The sequence below is a fragment of the Bos indicus x Bos taurus genome, chromosome 22 (assembly GCF_003369695.1).
Source record: "Bos indicus x Bos taurus breed Angus x Brahman F1 hybrid chromosome 22, Bos_hybrid_MaternalHap_v2.0, whole genome shotgun sequence".
Classification (NCBI taxonomy): Eukaryota; Metazoa; Chordata; class Mammalia; order Artiodactyla; family Bovidae; genus Bos; species Bos indicus x Bos taurus.
The window spans coordinates 4402967-4421301 of NC_040097.1; the positions used below are offsets into that span (position 1 = coordinate 4402967).

The following is an 18335-nucleotide window of genomic DNA, read 5'->3' on the forward strand; positions in this document are numbered from 1 at the left end:
GAGAAGATTCCCTGGAGAAGGGAATGGCAACCCACTCCAGTACTCCTGCCTGGAGAATCCCATGGACGGAGGAGCCTGGCGGGCTACATGGAAAGGGGAAGCCCCACCCGAGCCCTCCTCGCTGCCCCCTCACTTTTTACCCGCTCTGTCCTGGAAGACCACCTGGGTGGGGCTGGCGGCTCCCCGCCTCTGGGCACAGGGCTCCACGGGTGTCCTGATTCCTGCCCTAGAGAGCGAGGAGGAGTACAGCGATGATGACGACATGAGCTGGAAGGTGCGCCGGGCAGCGGCCAAGTGCTTGGCAGCCCTGATCGACTCTCGGCCCGACCTGCTGCCTGACTTCCACTGCGCCCTGGCGCCCGCGCTCATCCAACGCTTCAAGGAGCGCGAGGAGAACGTCAAGGCCGACGTGTTCGGGGCTTACATTGTGCTGCTGCGGCAGACGCGGCCCCCGAAGGGGTGGCTGGAGGTCATGGAGGAGCCCACCCAGACCAGCAGCAACCTCCAGATGCTGCGAGGACAGGTGTGCCTGCCTATCCCCCCTTGCCCCCCACCTCACAGCCCTTCCCTCTGCCCACTGCCCCCCATCTATTGAGCACCTGCTGTGTGCCTGGTCGTTTGTATGAAGTGCCAGGACTGCATAGTCTCGGGCAGATAGCCAATAGCACAAGTAGGGTTCCAGGCCACAGAAAGGGGGTTCAGTTTTATTCTAAGAGGGTAGAAGCCGCAGGAAGGGGAATATGGTACCCCATTCACATTTGAAAAAGTTCACTCTGGCTGCCGTGTGAGAAATGGATTGTAATGGCTGCAGCCATGTAGGTGAGAGGCAGGAGGTTGGACTTGAGAGCTAGTTTTTTTTCTTTTTTTTTAAAAAGTATTTATTTATTTAGGTATTTGTTTGGCTCCGTTGGGTCTTACTTGTGGCATGCAGAATCTTTAGTCGTGGCATGCTAGCTCTTGGTTACAGCATGTGGGGTCTGGTTCCCCGACCAGGGATTGAACCCCGGGTCCCCCGCACTGGGGGCACTGAGTCCTAGCCGCTGGAAACCAGGGAAGCCCCGAGACGTAGTTTTTTTGGTTTGCAGATGGATGTGGAAGGTGAGGGGCAGGGAGATGTCATGTGACTTCTCAGCTCTGGCCAAAGCATGCAGTGCAGTCCCCGAGATGGTGGAGCAGGGCATTCGCAGAGTTCTGTTCTGGACATTTATTCTGTTTGAAGTCCTCGTTGGATGCCTGAGTTGCGATGTCAGGTGGGCAGGTAGCACACAAGTCTGGTGTCAGATGTAGATCTGGGGGTCATTGCTTCAGTGGCATCCGAACCTCCGGAGTGGGTGAGCTCATCAGGGAGGGAATCCAGCTGGGGAACGGAGAGGGGCCCCCCGATCTGGTGACCTTGAGCTGGCTACTTCTACTCTCTGCCTGTCTCCCAAGTGTCAGGTGGGCCCAGGACTAGTGCCTGCCTCAGAGGGTGAGTGTGGAATGGGGTGTCTGGCACAGAGTGAGTGATGGGGAGCTCAGGGTGGAATGATCCCCTCCACATGCTGGGGGTCCCTCCTTGCCAGGTGCCTGGGCAGAGCCCCTCAGTAGTGGGTGGGGTGTGTGGGCCTGGGTGGTCACTGGCCGCCTCCTCACCCTGACTTGCCCACAGGTGCCTCTTGTGATGAAGGCCCTGCAGCGGCAGCTGAAAGACCGGAGTGCCAGGGCCCGCCAGGGCTGCTTCAGCCTCCTCACGGAGCTGGCGGGCGTCCTCCCGGGCAGCCTGGCAGAGCACATGCCCGTGCTGGTGGCAGGTAGGGTGCCCTGGAGCCTGGGGTGTGCTCCTCCGGGCTTCTCCCCTGAACCCAGCCCCCAGCCCTCACTCCCTGCCGGTACCACCGTTCAGCAACCTCCAGCGACTCCCCACTGCAGCAGTGAGTACAGGGCTGGGGTGTGGCCCTCTGTCCTGTTTTCATGTAAGTTTCTTGGCCTGTATCCTCAGCCCTGGCTCCAGCCGAGCTCTGACCTCTCAGAACCTGCTGGTGCGTAAGGGCCCAGGTGCTTGGGTCCAGCTCAGACGCCTGTGGGCCCACATCCAGGGAGGGCTGAGTTGGGTCGGGGTGTGTGTCCTGGTAACCCGGGCACCCACCCCACAGGCATCGTCTTCTCGCTGGCGGACCGCTCCAGCTCCTCCACCATCCGGATGGACGCCCTGGCCTTCCTGCAGGGGCTGCTGGGCACAGAGCCGGCCGAGGCCTTCCAGCCTCACCTGCCCACTCTCCTGCCACCGGTGATGGCCTGTGTGGCTGACCCTTTCTACAAGATAGCAGCCGAGGCCCTGCTGGTGCTCCAGGAGCTGGTGAGGGCGCTATGGCCACTGGACGGGCCTCGGAAGCTGGACCCCGAGCCCTACGTTGGAGAGATGTCCGCGGCCACCCTGGCCCGGCTTCGGGCCACCGACCTGGACCAGGAGGTGAAGGAGCGGGCCATCTCCTGCATGGGCCATCTTGTGGGCCACCTGGGCGACCGGCTCGGGGGCGACCTGGAGCCGTCGCTCTCGCTCCTCCTGGACCGCCTGCGGAACGAGATCACGCGGCTCTCGGCTGTCAAAGCACTGACGCTGGTGGCCATGTCCCCGCTGAAGATCAGCCTGCAGCCCATCCTGGCCGAGGCGCTGCCCATCCTGGCCTCCTTCCTGCGCAAGAACCAGCGGGCGCTGCGGCTGACCACGCTGGCGGCCCTGGCTGCCCTGGCCCAGAGCCAGGGCCCTGGTCTCCCGCCGTCCGCCGTGAGGGCTGTGCTGGCCGAGCTACCCGCCCTGGTCAGCGAGAGCGACATGCATGTGGCCCAGCTGGCCGTGGACTTCCTCGCTACCGTGACCCGCGCCCAGCCGGCCTCCATGGCCGAGGTCAGCGGCCCCGTGCTGGCCGAGCTGCTGCGGTTGCTGCGCTCGCCCCTGCTGCCGGCCGGGGTGCTGGCAGCCACTGAAGGCTTCCTGCAGGCCCTGGTGGGGACCCGGCCGCCGTGCGTGGACTACGCCAAGCTCATCGGCCTGCTCACGGCGCCTGTGTACGAGCAGGCAGCGGAAGGCGGGCCCAGCCTGCATAAGCAAGTGTTCCACTCGCTGGCCCGCTGCGTGGCGGCCCTCGCCGCAGCCTGTCCCCAGGAGGCGGCGGGCACGGCCAACCGCCTGGTCGGCGAGGCCAGGTCGCCCAGCTCGAGCCCTGGGGTAAAGGTCCTGGCGTTCCTGTCACTGGCCGAGGTGGGCCAGGTGGCCGGGCCAGGCCCACAGCGGGAGCTGAAGGCGGTGCTCCTGGAAGCCCTGGGCTCACCCAGTGAGGACGTGAGGGCGGCCGCCTCCTACGCGCTGGGCCGCGTGGGCGCGGGGAACCTGCCCGACTTCCTGCCCTTCCTGCTGGGGCAGATGGAGGCCGAGCCCCGGAGGCAGTACCTGCTGCTGCACTCGCTGCGGGAGGCCCTGGGGGCCGCCCAGCCCGACAGCCTGAAGCCCTACGCCGAGGACATCTGGGCCCTGCTGTTCCAGCGCTGCGAGGGCGCCGAGGAGGGCACCCGGGGGGTGGTGGCCGAGTGCATCGGGAAGCTCGTCCTCGTAAACCCTCCCTTCCTCCTGCCCCGGTTCCGGAAGCAGCTCGCTGCAGGTAGGGCCCGGGGATGGGCAAAGGCAGCCCAGATTGAAAGTGGGCAACGCGCCCGAGAGGTCCACACTGGGTGAGCTCGTTCAGGTGATGGGGGTCTGAGCATCACGGTGTTGGTAAGATTCAGTGCAGAGGAGCCGTTAAAAACAGTGTTTCCTGAGACTTGGGGGCCTTTTTCAGGGGGCCCCTCTGGGATGGAGGGGACACAAGTCTTCACGTGTCCTTCCAACAAGTAAACTTCTCAGGATGCCACTGGGCGTTGTCAGCGGCCACATGCCCCAGGCAAAGGTTAATAAAGGCGGTTCTCTGAGGGGCCAGAAATGGCAGGCCACAGAATGCAGCTCGTTTCGGGGACCAAATGTAAACGTGGACTCAGAGGGGATGCCAGGCCCCGTGGCTTGGAGAGGGCCAGGGACGGGGTGAGGAGGGCAGGTCTCATGTTGTGGGGTCAGAGCGCGTCAGGATGTTCTGCAGCTCAGGGAGGAAGAAGGGCAGGTGGACAGTGGGCTCTGGGGCAAGTCAAAGCCCCTGGGAATGAGAGGCCTCCGGGCCCAGAGCTGGTCTGCTGGTCTCCCTGTGGTCAGCGGTGGGTTAGTTGCCATAATGCAGGCAGAGTACTTGGTCTGGTGGGTGGTACCTAATTCGTACTGTTAGCATCTGCTGTCATTTCTGTGTTAGTGGTTCCAGTTGGGCCCTTACTGGGTGGCTGGTGTTGAAGCCGCAGCTCTGGCCCTCACTGCTGTGTGGACAGGACGCCTGTGTTGAGAGTATCACCTGTTACACCCATAGGGATCTTCACAAGAAACCTTGGGAGGCGAGGTTCTTGGCCTGAGAGGCAGTTTTTTTCCCTTTTTTTTAAAAAAAATTGTATTTATTTTCGGCTGTGCTGGGTCTTTGTTGGTGTGCACGGGCTTTCTCCAGTTGCGGTGAGGTGGGGCTGCCCCTGATGTGGTGCTTATCATTGTGGGGGCTTCTCTTGTTGCAGAGCACTGGCTCAGGAGTTGTGGCACTTGGGCTTAGTTGCTTCTCAGCACGCAGGATCTTCCTGGACCAGGGATTGAACCCACGTCCCCTGCATTGCACGGTGGATTCTTAACCACTGGGCCACCAGGGAAATCTGAGCCCTGCCTTTTCATAGCTCAGGTTTGCTTGGGCCTTGCACCCACTGCTGAACCAGCTAACTGGCCACATTTCCTTTTTTACCACCAGCTATGGGACGCTTCGAGCCAGAGCAGCTGCCTGGTACCAGCAAGTTCATGGGACTTCCTCTCTCTGCACGCCCCTCACTGTGGTCTCCATCTCACTTTGTCCTTGGCCTCATTTTTCTTAGTTCACTTAATCCTACTCTACATGTATTATCTTCACCAGCCACCCTGAATCTTCTTAGGAGCTAGTCAGGGTGGAAAGAGGAAAGAGGAAAAAAAGCTGCAAGTCTGAAGTCCATAACTCACTCCCTCATACCCAAGCATCAACTTGTAAACTTTGTCCTGAGTCTTGAACTAAAGTCTGTGGGTGGAAACAGCCTTAACCCATTCAGTGCTATGGGCTAGGGGGGTGGAAAGTAGAGAGGGGAGAGAGAGATGGCCAATTAATTTCCTCCACCCTGATGGGAAGTGTATTTCCTTCCCTTTCTGCAGCTTCTTTACCCGGAAAGCAAGCAGAAAAGCAAAATTAAGTGATTTTAGCCTGTCTGAAGCACAACTGCTCTCTCCTTGGAGAATGCAGGTTGCAGGGGGGCCCAGAGACAGCTCAGAAGCAGCTGGTGAATTCTGGACTTGCTGGGTGACCTTAGATCTGATTTTAACCTTTCTGGTCTCTTTTTCTGCATCTGTAAAGTGGAGATTAACAATAATTTTTGAAATTATTTTAACTAACATTATTATCAACCAGTGACTAGGATTAAGCCAAAGGATTAATTGAGATAATATGTCTAAAAAATATCTGAAAAATAGAACGCAGCTCCAAGGCCTGAGCAGAGGTCTTTTTTCGGGTTGAGCCCCATCTTGGGTTCTTATTCTCTGTTCGTGTCCTTGGGGTGGGTGCTTGAGAACCAGCAGTTGTACCGTCTCAGCTGCAGCTGGAATTCAGGAGCGATTGTGGGCTGCCAAGGAAAGTGGTAATTGACTTCCTCAAAGATGGATGTGTAGGCTTGCACGCAAAGAGGTTCCGATCCCGTCTCCCACGGAGGCGAGGGGAAGCTTGGCGTCCCCCAGGCCGGGGGTGTCCAGGACCTGCTGTGCCCCTGCCAATGCCACCCCTCCCGTCCTGCAGGTCGGCCACACACCCGCTGCACCGTCATTACAGCAGTTAAGTACCTCATCTCCGATCAGCCCCACCCCATCGATCCCCTCCTGAAGACCTTCATTGGTGAGCACCCCCTCCCCTCTGCCCACTTCGGTCCTCTCCACCCTGTTCTTGGTCTTGATTTTTCTTCCTTTTTAAAAAAATTTTTATTGGAGTGTAACATTACAATGTTGTGTTACTTTAGGGTGTACAGCAAAGTGAATCAGTTATACATATACATAAATCCACTCTTTTTTCTTAGAGTTTTTTCCATATAGGTCATTACAGAGTATTGAGTAAAGTTCCCTGTGCTATACAGCAGGTTCTTAATAGTTATCTATTTTATATATGTTGCTAAGTCACTTCAGTCATGTCCGATTCTGTGCGACCCCATAGACGGCAGCCCACCAGACTCCCCTGTCCCTGGGATCCTCCAGGCAAGAATACTGGAGTGGGGTGCCATTGCCTTCTCCGATTTTATATATAGTCGTGTGTATATGTCAATCTCAATCTCCCAGTTTATCCCTCTCCCCCTTCCTTCTTGGTAACCACGTTTGTTTTCAACATCTGTAAGCCTGTTTCTGTTTTGTAAATAAGTTTATCTGTATCATTTTTAAAAACTAGATTCCACATGAGCAATATTGTATTTGTCCTTATCTGACTTACGTCACTCAGTATGACAATATCTTGGTCCGTCCATGTTGCTGCCAGTGGCATTATTTCATCCTTTTTTTGTGGCTAAGTAATAGCCCATTATGGGCTTCCCAGGGGGCACTAGTGGTAAAGAACCCACCTGCCAGTGCGAGTTAGATGTAAGTGACACAGGTTTGATTCCTGGGTGGGGAAGATCCCCTGGAGGAGGGCATGACAACCCACCCCAGTATTCTTGCCTGGAGAATCCATGGACAGAGGAGCCTGGCAGTCTGCACTCCATGAGGTCGCACACGCATTCGATAGTCCAATATGTATGTGTACCACATCTTCTTTATCTACTCCTCTGTTGATGGACATGTTGGTTGATTCCATGTCTTGACTGTTGGAGATAGTGCTGGAGTGAACATGGGGATGAATGTATCTTTTCGAATTAAGAGTTTTCCGCAGTTACATGTCCAGGAGTGGGATTGCTGGATCACATGGTAGTAATAGTTCTGTTTTTAGTTTTTAAAGGAACCTCTATCCTGTGCTTCATAGTGGCTATACAATTCATATTCCCCCCAGCAGTGTAGGAGGGTCACTTTATTGCCACATCCTTTCTGGCATTTATTGTTTGTACATTTTTTGATGATGGCCATTCTGACCAGTGTTAGGTGATAGCTCATTGTCGTTTTGATTTGCATTTCTCTAATCATTAGTGACGTGGAGCATGTTTTGGCCATCTGTATGCCTTCCTTGAGGAATGTCTTTAGATCTTCTGCCTACTGAAATATCTTCTTCCCCATCAAATTTTTGCACACTACATTTTGCATGTATTGTGCTTTCTTGCCTGAATAAATGATTATTGACAGTTATGACAATAACAACTTTCTAATTTCAGCATTCCTTCCATATTTATTAGTTTGCATTTTATTCTCAGGAATAACTTTTTGTTTTCCCCCATTTTTTTATTCACTGATTTGTTCATATCATTATAGACTCAGGGATTTTTATTTCCTTCAGTGGATTATAATCTATTACTGTCTTTTATTTAGATTCTCAAGACTGTCTCACATTTAGCCAGTGGGAGACCTTCATGCTGGTTCCTATGTTCTGTTGACGTGTTTCTATCATTCTTTTCACATATCCTTATCTTTTGCACAATAAGATGCTCCATACCCATCTTGAAGCTTTCCTGTCTCGTCCCTGGAATCAACCATTTCTCCAAGAAGCCCTGATTCCTTTTAGTGGAGAATGGTATTTATTATGTGTATTACACAGTAACCCCTGTGTACACGGGTTACCTCCTATTCTCGCCCAGCACCACAGGGTTCATGCTTGCCTTCTCCTTTTCCATGTACCCTTCTGTTATGGGAGAATGCCAGCTTCTATTTTCCATGAGATATTTACTCACTTAATCCTGGAATACACAGAAGGTAGTCACAAGAATTGCTAACCCTTATCTGTGAAAAATCAGTATTCATTTATAATTCTTTCATCTTTAGCCTGAGGGGCATCTTGTCACAATACTTTGGAGTTACTTAGATGAGTTGTTCTCCTTCATAACCTGGGTACTTATATCATTTGAAATAGTTTTTTTTTAGGGACCCCTCTCGTTCTTGATTTATTTATTGAATACATAAAACATGAACATAGTCTTTAAAAAGTCTAACCTACACAAAAAAGGTGTATGCTCAAAGAAATGCTGTGTGACTTTGTGTAAGTCTCTTTACCTCTCTGATCTTCAGGTGTCTTCATCTGAAATAACATCAAGGTAGCATTTAGAGTCCTCACTCGCTGTTCTGCCATGTGCTTTTTAGACATTACCACATTTTTAAATCCTGAAACCAGTCCTACAGTGTAGGTGCAGCTGTTACCCCCATTTTACAGATGAGGACATTGAGGTGGCTCAAGGTCCCACAGTAACCTCATGGTCAAGCATAGATTTAAACCCAGGCCACACTCAAGTCCACTTTCTTCTCTGGACTTTGTTGTGTAAAGCAGATGCTCAGAACACATCCATACCCGTCCAGCCAGGTCTGAGTGGCCCCTGTTAACCAGAGAAGCAAGGTGGGGTGGGGACAGCTGGGTGTTTGGCTGTGGCTGTGGCGCCCCTCACCCCCGCTTCTGGTCTCGCTGCCAGGAGAGTTCATGGAGAGCCTGCAGGACCCGGACTTGAACGTGCGCCGGGCCACCCTGGCTTTCTTCAACTCCGCTGTGCACAACAAGCCCTCGCTGGTCCGTGACCTGCTGGACGACATCCTGCCCTTCCTCTACCAGGAGACAAAGATCCGCCGTGACCTCATCCGAGAGGTGAAGCCGGGGGAGAACACAGCCAGGAGCCCTCAGGCCGGACTGCTGGGGCTGGGGAGAGGGTTAGGGTCAGGTTCATCAGAGCAAGCGCTGGCCCACAGGGTCCACTCTGCTCCTCTATTTCCTGGCTGTGGATCCTGGCCGGGGCAGCCCCAATCCTCTCTTAGCCTCAGTTTCTCCAAACAGGCCAAAGGAAAGACATAATGGGGTCCACATTATAGAGTTGTTGAGACGATTTAATGAGCTAAATCTTGCAAGTGCTCAGAACTGCTCCTGGCACACAGTCAGCGCTTAAATGTGGGCAACTCTTGTGATCACTTGACATTCAGCAGGTGTTCAAGGGGTACCAGACCTGCGCCTGGGCGCCAGGACTCAGCTGGCCCAGACACAAGCCACCAGTTTGCTAATGGCCTCCTGATTATTGAAATTACTTAGAGCCCACATGGTAAAGTTAGGATTTAAGAGGCAGACAGTTAAAGTGATTTAATAGACAAGTCCTTGCGTGATATAAAGAGGTCTGAACCACCTAGCATCTCGGAGAAAGATCCGATTCTGTTTAGAGATTAGGAAAGTTCCCCCAAAGGAGAAGGCATTTGAAGTGGGCTTTGAGGGGTGAGTAAGAATTTACCACTAAAAGCAAACCCTTGTGGTTTTAACAACGTCAAAGAGACCTGGATTTTTAATTCTGACTGAACCACTTACTAACTTGAGCTCGTCTCCTTGGGCAAGTTAACATTTCTGAGCCTTAGTTTCCTCATATATTAAACGGAGTTTATAGTAACACAGTCTTCCTGGGACTGTTGAGATGATTTGGTCAAGTGTCATCTTTCCAGCAGTCAGCACAGTGCCTGGCAGAGCATACCTGTTCAGTGGATTATAATAATTGTTATTAGAATTACTGTTACTATTATCATTATCAAAAGGCTTTGCAGGCTGAGCACAGGCATGGAGACTGGGGAGTCTAAGGCATGATTTGGAGACAGGACACAGTACTGAATGAGAGAGGGAGGGGTGCACAGCGGGAGCCTGGGGAGGTGTCTTCCGTGCCCCGGGGTCACAGTCCCCAGCCCGTTTTCCTCCCACCCTCCTTCCTGCAGGTGGAGATGGGGCCCTTTAAGCACACGGTGGACGATGGGCTAGATGTGCGGAAGGCAGCCTTCGAGTGCATGTACTCACTGCTGGAGAGCTGCTTGGGCCAGCTGGACGTCTGCGAGTTCCTGAACCACGTGGAGGACGGCTTGAAGGACCACTACGACATCCGGGTAGGAGGAGCCCCCGCTGGACACTGCCCGTCTGTCCCCCACACCTGCCCCAGTCACCCCCACAAAAGTAGTCGCTTTGTTCTGTTATCTTTTTGGCTGCACAGTATGGCATGTGGGATCTTAGTTCCCCAATCAGGGATCAAACCCATGCCCACCCCTTGCACTGGAAGACCAAGTCGTAACCACTGGGCCACCAGGGAAGTCCCCCGCTTTGTTCTTTTCCAGGAAGAAAAAGAACCCAGTTCGCACACCTTTGGTGGGAGTGGGCAAGGCCTTGGGAGGTTGGTTTGGCCAGAACTACAAAAATAATAGAACTTAGAGACGTTTCATGTTTTTATTTCTTGATTTATTTGTGGCTGTCCTGGGTCTTCGTTGCTGCACGAGCTTTTCTCTAGTTGCAGCGTGTGGAGGCTACTTTCTGGTTGCGGCGTGTGGCTTCCGTATTGTGGAGCACAGAGTGTAGGGTGCTCCCAGCTCCGGGGCTCCAGAATGCAGGCTCGGTGGTTGTGGCTCCCGGGCTTACTTGCTGTGCGGCATGGGGAGTCTTCCCACACCAGGGAATGAGCCCGTGTCTCCTGCACATGCAGGTGGATTCTTTGCCACTGAACCACCAGGGAAGCCCTAGGCACATTTCAAAGTGTGGAATTCACTCTGTGAACTGACTCCGTGGACTTGACTCCTAAACATACGTTCCAAGAGTTTTAGGCGAGAGGTGGTTCTCCACAGCACGCTGGCAGCCACCAAATGCCTGCTCATGGGGAACTGGCTCAGTGCACTGGGCGCCTCCCGTCACGGGTCCTGACACTGCTGCGGTGAGGTCTGTGGGCCGCCGTGGAAGGTGGCCCAGGCCCACTGTCAGATGGTGAGTTGTAGAAGTGTGGGCCGTTGTATTACCTGTCAGGGAGACAGGTTTCACCTTCTGTCCTCTTGGAGCTTTTTAATATATATACAATGAGCATGAATCCCTTTTATAATGAAAAACCAATGTAAAATAATCAAGTCGTTAATTGTGTTTGTTTAGACAATATAAAAGTGAATAAATGGAGTGGTAATCACCTGAAAGTTCCACACACTTAAGAGCCAGTGTTGTCAATCTCAGGTGTTTGCTGGGCAAACACACAAAAACGTTCCTTAGCCAGCCAGTATTTGGTGAGTGCCAGCAGAGATCAGTGCGACGGGCAGGCCGGCTGCTACTTTGAGTTCTGGGGGTCGGGTCCAGACCTCTGCTCTCCCCAAGGGCCTGCTCCTTTCGGTCCTGGGCTATTTCACCAAAAACTGTCTTCCTTCCCGTGGTCAGATGCTGACCTTCATCATGCTCGCCCGACTGGCTACCCTGTGTCCTGTGCCCGTCCTGCAGAGGGTGGACCGGCTCATCGAGCCCCTCAGGGCCACCTGCACTGCCAAGGTAAGCCCCCTGCCCAGCCCTGTGTGTACCTGCCAGGTCCCCTGCAGATGGCTCATGGTTACCATTTACTAGGAATCTCCAGAGATACAGGTGGTCTGTGAAACACTTTATTCAGTCATTATCATTGTCTTATTCTTACCATTCTATACACAGGAGAAGAAAGGCTCAGAGAGGTCACTAAGGCTACGCAGTAACTTGCAGAGCTGGCATTCAAACCTAGCTCTTTATGACACATTTCCTGAGTGTCCGGCCTTGTGCAGGGTACCACCAGGCATGCGATACTGAACATCCTAATGGGGAAACTGAGTCAGACACTTAGGATTGCTAGCTAGTGGGCAGTTACCCTGGAGTGCCTCAGGGTCCGGGGAGGACCTGGGGCAGAAGGCGCACGGAAAGCTGTGCATTGAGAAAAGCCTGTCACACCCAGGGGGACCCAATAAATGCCTGCCAAATGCAAGAACTAATTTGGGTTTTGGAAGGGTTCAAATTAACCAAGAAAAGGGCAGAGCCATTTGAATCCAGCACTGCCCGCCAAGCTCTTAACCTCTACCAGGAAGAGCCTGAGTGTTGTCTGGGTTGAGTCACAGAGTGTCCTGAGAGCAGGCCAGGAACCTGGACTTGATTCCATAAACAGTAGGGAAATTCCTGAGATTCTCTGAATAGGCGGGCAAGGTGGGAATAAGGCAACAGAGGGCAAGCGAGCCAGCTTTGGGCTGGTAAGCCGGACGGGCTGCACTTGAGTGGGGGGAAGGGGTCAGCTAGCAGGCTGTCAGAACAAGCCATTCATCGAGTCCAGCGGTGCCAAGAGCCTCCTTTAAGCACCGTGAATGAAGCTAGGAGATGGGGCATGAGCTAGGCAACATGATAGGTGACCAGCTCATCGTTTCCACTTTAGGTCAAAGCTGGTTCCGTGAAACAGGAGTTTGAGAAGCAAGATGAACTGAAGCGCTCGGCCATGAGGGCAGTGGCCGCCCTGCTGACCATCCCGGAAGTGGGCAAGAGCCCCATCATGGCTGACTTCTCGTCCCAAATTCGATCCAACCCCGAGCTGGCTGCCCTCTTTGAAAGCATCCAGAAGGATTCCGTTTCGGCTCCCAGCACAGACTCCATGGAACTCAGCTAGCACCCACCCCCTGGGGACCCCGACACGCAAGGAGGCCCACCAGAGTCAAAGCCAGAGCCTCACCCTCCTACCACGCAGGCCTCTACTCCTGCCCTTTCTCCATCTCCTGCTCGGGGCTTCCGGCACCTTCTCCAGGGACCCCAACTCACAGGCTCTGTCAGAGCTGCCAACAGTTGGGCCCTTTAACTCAGGACAGTCATTCAGAGGGGGCGTGGTAGTCCTTCCAGGCCTCCCACGAAGATGGATGTGACTTCACACAGGTTAGCCTGGCTCCCTCCAGCCGGGGGTCCCTGCTCAGTGTTCAGTCTTTAGAAATACCCTCGTGCTCACAGGAGGCAGGGGGCCGGCCTTCCTCCCCGCCGCTGTCCCAGACGTCGTCACTCCCCCGCTCCCCTTTCTCTATTTCACCTGTTCTGATCTGCCAAAAGTAGTGCTTTGGCTGGGCATCTGAAAAACTCGAGATACCTCTATGAGCTCTTCACACTTTAGCATCCAAAATGCTTTACAGTTTTGCAAGGCCAGGTGGGTTGGGTAGGAAATAAGATGTAATTTTTTTTCTAACCCCCAGACTCTTATGTAGCAAATCAGCAAACGTGTCACTGGGTGGTTTGTGAACCGTCCTCTTTACTTTTTAGTATCAAGGACACAGAAACAGTAAACGTCAGGCCAAAGAATTTTCTGCCATCCCAGGTCAATAAAGGACAGATCCTGAATCACCATTATTTTCTCTGCACAATTCCTCTCCTCAGTAGTTAAGACTGTCAGAATGCTTCCCAAGTCTTTCAGAGAGATGAAATGACCAATAATTTACTCAACAAATGTTTTGTCAGATTAGGTTTTGAACAGGACCCATCAATCTGAGACATCTATCTACTACTACTATGGGGTTTAAACCCAGTCCTGTGCCAGAGTGCCACATGCCCTGTCCCACGTGACCTATGCTGCTTAAACCGTGTGTTGGAAAAAAGGTTCATAAAAATTCATGAAACAGCTGAACCCTAGCTATTGTTACCTGAGATCTACGGCTGCAGTTGAAAGGGAAACCTGATTGTCCTCAGTCTTCCTAAGAACCACACAGGGTAACTTCTGTTCTAACTTTACAAAGTGAGGCTGAAAATGACTGCCTGCTCCAAGTGCAAGGTCCTTCCATCTGGGTCTCAGAACCGACCCTGCTCTGAGCAGATCACAGGTCCTTTACAAACACCCCTTCCTAACAGAAGGTTCCAGAGAGCATGAGCAGGCACAAGACCAATCTGTGGCAAGCTGTCATACTGAAGACTTAAGAACCAAGGGGGAGATGCCAGATGGTTGGGTTTTATGCTTTTATTACCACAAACAAAATGTGCACACGAGCTGTCTATTCATTTTCCTCGCTGCGCAGTCTGGCATTGGGATTGGTGATTCTGATGGCCAGCTGGGCTGCTCTTTCCACAATGGCCTTGCGGTTCTTGGAGGAGACGTTGTGAGCAATCTCAGCACAGTAAGATCTGGGAGAGACAATCAGTACACGGTAAGGAGGCCTGCCTGGAAGGCACACAGTGTTCCAGTGGGAGGGCGAGAGCTTTGGCTCCTTTGCTTTTAGAGCCACAGCACTAAAGGCAGGGGCTGCAGACTCACCTAATGCCATGGTAGTAGCAGCAAGCTCCTAAGTGTTCCCTGGTAGTGACTCCTCTCACTGAATCCTGCCAGCAGCCTTGCAACCCAGGCATCACCTCCATTTTACAGACAGGGAAACCAAGGCCCACCCAGGCCAGGATGGCTCAGCCCTCTGGGCCAACCTGCACAGCTCAAGGCAGTCTCAGGGAGCTTGGCCTTGCCAGTGAAAAGTTCAGGTAAACCTTCTGCAAAGCAACTACCAACCAAAATGCAACAGTCTGATTAAGCCAAGGGCTCCCCGCCCAGACCATAAGCATCATTTGCTACAGACAAAATTCAAGCTGAAAAGTAACAATGTCTAGACTCACTCAGTGCATGACAACACTGAACAATTCCTGAGCACTTGGCAGGTACTGGTCTATTCATTCCTTTGCAGCCACATCCCACCCCAGGTTGGCAACAAATTGGTCTCATGAGCACATTTCATCATGAGCACATTTCAGCAAGGAAATGCCATTAACAGTGGATTAAGACAAGACACTCTACACCCCTGGAGGAATTTCAGCAGACTCTAAAGGCAGCAGGCAGAGTTAAGAACTCTGCAGGAAAATAGCTTCACAGTAAGAGACAAACCAATCCAGACAGAGAACTGCTTTGTTTTAAAGTCTACTCATGCAATTATCTTAAAGGAGACTTAAGTTGTATCACACTTTCCATCTTTAAAAAAAAAAACAAAACACTCAGGTCCTCATCCATGTGTATTTAATAAGCACGATCATAGTGATGTGTTCAGTTACTGCAATGATCAACTTAAGTTTCAGTTATTTAAAGATAAATGCCCAGAAATGGAATTTGTGAATTAGATGCAGAGTATTTCTCTGGCTATTGATAACAGACTGCCAAGGTACTATTTAAAACACACCTATCTTTATGGCAACTGGCAACATATGCACCACAATCTTTGCTACACAAAAGGGATTAAACCGAACCATTCTGTCACAGTTCTCTACCAACCTGCTAACTCCGTGCGCTCTGGGCATCCAACATTAATTCCTAAGCCCATCCTTTCCAAAATACTTCCAACATTTTAATGCCTAACTTCCTGACCCAGAGAATCTCAACGGTAAGTGAGAATACTGGTTGGTTGTTACTTGTGCCTGCAATTACTACAGGTAGGGGAAGAAAACACACTCTCCTCCGCTTAACCAAAACATACCGTTTCCCCCAATCCAGATCAAAACTGTCTAAATCACCCCCCATGAAAAAGCTTTTCTCATCCCACTGCCCTAAGAAAACCATAGGTCATTTATACACAGTGCTCCCCAAGTGTCTACATTCCTCAGAACACGTGCTGTCCTCTGCCTGCGGGCTCTCCCCAAACGAGGCAGCAACTCCTCTACTCCTGTAGCCCTCTGAAGATTCCTGTGGCCACAGCACTAAGGATCCCTTGGGTCTGGGGTCTCTATTTCATCCCTGCCCCTTCCCCCACATAAGTAATGTTCTGAAAACCACTGCCAGAGGATGCTGCAGTGCCAAGCAAAGCCATTACCTCTTTTCAGGTCCCAGGCCTCTACAATTTCAGGGCACCCCCCCACTGCCCCCCAGCAAAGGAAACATTCTGGAGTCCCCAACAAGCATCCTCCAAGCTCCTGAGGACACAAGACTCCTCCAAATGCATTCTAGAAGGTCTATAGAGTTGCCTGCCCAAACCGATCTCACAGGCTGGCTTCTGACACCTGAACCCAGAGGTGAGACCCAACTCACTTGTTGCACATCAGCAGCACCTCAAGCTCCTTGACGTTGTGGACCAGGAACTTCCGGAAGCCGCTGGGCAGCATGTGCTTGGTTTTCTTGTTGCTCCCATAACCGATGTTGGGCATCAAGATCTGGCCCTTGAATCTTCTGCGCACCCTGTTGTCAATGCCTCTGGGCTTCCGCCAGTTCCGCTGAAAGAAAACACATTGTTAGTGTCTGTGAAGACACCAACTCTGCCTTCAGGAGAAAAAAGGGGGCCAGATGAAAAGAAAATATGCCATCTAGTTGTCTTTGGGTAACAGGATTTCATAGGAGCTCCTACATTTGACCAGCATAAATACACACCTACATTCACACCCCTTCCAAGCAAAGAAAAAGCAGGCTACATATCCATGAACCGTGAGGGGCCTGTGTATTAAGATGAGGAGCCCGGCTTTCAACATCACACTCAGCACCTAAGTTTTCCCACCTATGCAGTAAGTATAATCTCTCCCTCATATTGTCATCAAGCCACCTGAGATGTAACTAATATAAGCTTCTAGATACCTCAAAACAGGCCCATGCCCCGTGTCATTTAAATTCCAATTTACACATCAAGGGACTGAGTGGCGGTGAGGCAGGGACACCTGGGGTTCTAGAGAGCCCTGCCACCAGCCAGACCAGTCATCTAGCAAAGCTCAGAAACCCAACAGCCTGTTTAGGAACCATCTATCTTCACCCAACACACACTTCCATCCTGGGCCACATACCTTGATTTTGACATATCGGTCTGACTGATGCCTAATGAACTTCTTGGTCCTCTTTTTGACGATCTTAGGCTTCACGAGGGGTCTGAGGGCGGCCATGATGCCTTCAAGAAAGAGTCAAGAGACCACGTCAAAGATGACTTCTTGGAAAGAGGCTTTCTCGCCCTGACCCGGGGGCTTGAACTCTTGTTGCAGAGTGTCTTCCAATCACCAGATACTGAGCAAACTGGGAATGGAATGGGTACCTCTGCCAGGCTTGCTTTCCCTCCCGACTCCGAAGCTGGCAGAATACAAGCCATTCTCCAGATGCGATCCTGGGAGGTTAGGGGGTCAGCCTGCTCAGTCAGAGCCAAGAGAGAATGCCGCCAAAAGGGGCATCCTCAAAGGTCAAGACGCAGTTTCACATTCCCAGAGATCCTGACCCGCTACCAGAATTTCGGTTAACTACACTATTCGGCTCGCAGCTCGGCTTTTTTTGGCGGTCCCGCCACAGCAGCAACTCCAGGGCCAGAAACAGGAGGAGGAGCGCCGAACAGTGGAAACAGACAAACACACGTGAGTAGACAGGGCTGAGCGAGGTGATCCGAGGACTCGAGCCAGGGCAACCAGGCCGCAACCCTCCCAGTCGCTCCACAGCCCCCTAGGACCCCCGCATAGTCTGGCCCCAACCAGCGCCCTGCGCCCCCAGGGCTCAAACAAGCTGTCCGCAGCTCTGACTGACCCCAGGCGGCCTCCGATGGAGCACAAGCGGCCCTGGGAAGCGAACCTCCATCACCCGCCGGGCCGCTTCGCTCGGAACTTGTACGCGCTCCAGCCAAACAAGAAGGGCAATGCCCACCCAAACGACTGCTGGGAAGGACGAGCTTTCCCGACAGGCGGCGAAGGGGCCAGAGGCAGGCCGCAGAGACGCGGATGGCCAACGATTAACACTCACCGAGTCAGAGATGGCTGCCACCTCCGTAGGCAGCGCCGGGGAAGAGAGAGGACGGTGCCGCGCGGGGGCCGATGGGACGTCACTTCGCATCCTGACAGAGAAAAGGCAAGCACTTCCGGCGTTTAGCCCTTCAAAGATACTAAAGACATGTCAGAGAAATAATACTGAAAAAAAGCCGAGGCTGCCTGTGTTTTCCTAGTTAGTAATATCTAGGAGTAGCACTAAAAATTTTCATGCCTTCAGTTGGGACCGCATAAAAATTTGAAATTCTTTTTGGAACTTCCAAGACCTGGTGAGGCGGCATTCACTTCCGCCAGGAATTGAAGCCGTCCCTCCGGAGGATAATCCAATTTTCAGATTATTTCCGCCAGCGTTTCTTCTTCCGAAGTGCGCCTCCTTGTGGCCAGGAGAGAGCAAAACATAGACTTCCTAATAATTCTCTCACGTAGACTGTTAAAACACTCATTCGGTGGGTTGCGCGCGCGCGCGCGCGCGCACACACACACACACACACACACACACACACACACACACACTTCTAACCATTAGGCTAGACTAGATGGTCTGGTTATTCATTGTTCTCGGTTTGTTGAATTTTAGCTTTTGTTTTTAACATTAATGTCAAAATTAAATTTCAAGAGAAAAGAAAACGG

General features: G+C 52.4%; 2 protein-coding genes and 1 non-coding gene across 4 annotated transcripts in view; 1 reads left to right on the plus strand and 2 right to left on the minus strand.

Annotated features, from left to right (window-relative positions):
* Window positions 1-13373, plus strand: part of CAND2 (cullin associated and neddylation dissociated 2 (putative)) — a 28418-nt gene extending 15045 nt beyond the window's left edge. The window contains exons 8-15 of the mRNA XM_027523725.1: window positions 231-523; window positions 1649-1790; window positions 2133-3635; window positions 5904-5999; window positions 8692-8861; window positions 9959-10123; window positions 11421-11528; window positions 12424-13373. Coding sequence (XP_027379526.1) covers window positions 231-523; window positions 1649-1790; window positions 2133-3635; window positions 5904-5999; window positions 8692-8861; window positions 9959-10123; window positions 11421-11528; window positions 12424-12651 — 2705 coding nt within the window. The 3' untranslated portion in view covers window positions 12652-13373. The remainder of the gene's footprint in view (window positions 1-230; window positions 524-1648; window positions 1791-2132; window positions 3636-5903; window positions 6000-8691; window positions 8862-9958; window positions 10124-11420; window positions 11529-12423) is intronic.
* On the minus strand, window positions 10447-17784 carry LOC113880992 (60S ribosomal protein L32). Of its 2 annotated transcripts, none has more exons than XM_027523727.1 (4): window positions 17683-17784; window positions 16752-16852; window positions 16012-16193; window positions 10447-11017 (listed from the first exon to the last, which is right to left on the minus strand). In XM_027523727.1, the coding sequence occupies exons 2-4, from the start codon at window positions 16845-16847 to the stop codon at window positions 11014-11016; spliced, it is 282 nt and encodes a 93-aa protein (XP_027379528.1). In that variant the 5' UTR covers window positions 16848-16852; window positions 17683-17784; the 3' UTR covers window positions 10447-11013. The 2 variants fall into 2 exon arrangements, with proteins under 2 accessions (XP_027379528.1, XP_027379527.1); XM_027523726.1 differs by lacking the exon at window positions 10447-11017 and adding an exon at window positions 13957-14138.
* Window positions 16933-17072, minus strand: LOC113881098. The gene has a single exon (XR_003507951.1). It is a non-coding gene; the product is annotated as a small nucleolar RNA SNORA7 (small nucleolar RNA).
* Window positions 17785-18335: the final 551 nt, after the last annotated feature.

What these genes read in the sequence shown, in the direction of transcription:
- LOC113880992 (XM_027523726.1), bottom strand. Translation starts at nt 16,847, where the DNA reads ATGGCCGCCCTCAGACCCCTCGTGAAGCCTAAGATCGTCAAAAAGAGG. An exon ending in ACCGATATGTCAAAATCAAG is followed by an intron (nt 16,194 to 16,751) that starts GTATGTGGCCCA and finishes GTTTTCTTTCAG; the next exon opens with CGGAACTGGCGGAAGCCCAG. An exon ending in GTGCTGCTGATGTGCAACAA is followed by an intron (nt 14,139 to 16,011) that starts GTGAGTTGGGTC and finishes TGTCTCTCCCAG; the next exon opens with ATCTTACTGTGCTGAGATTG.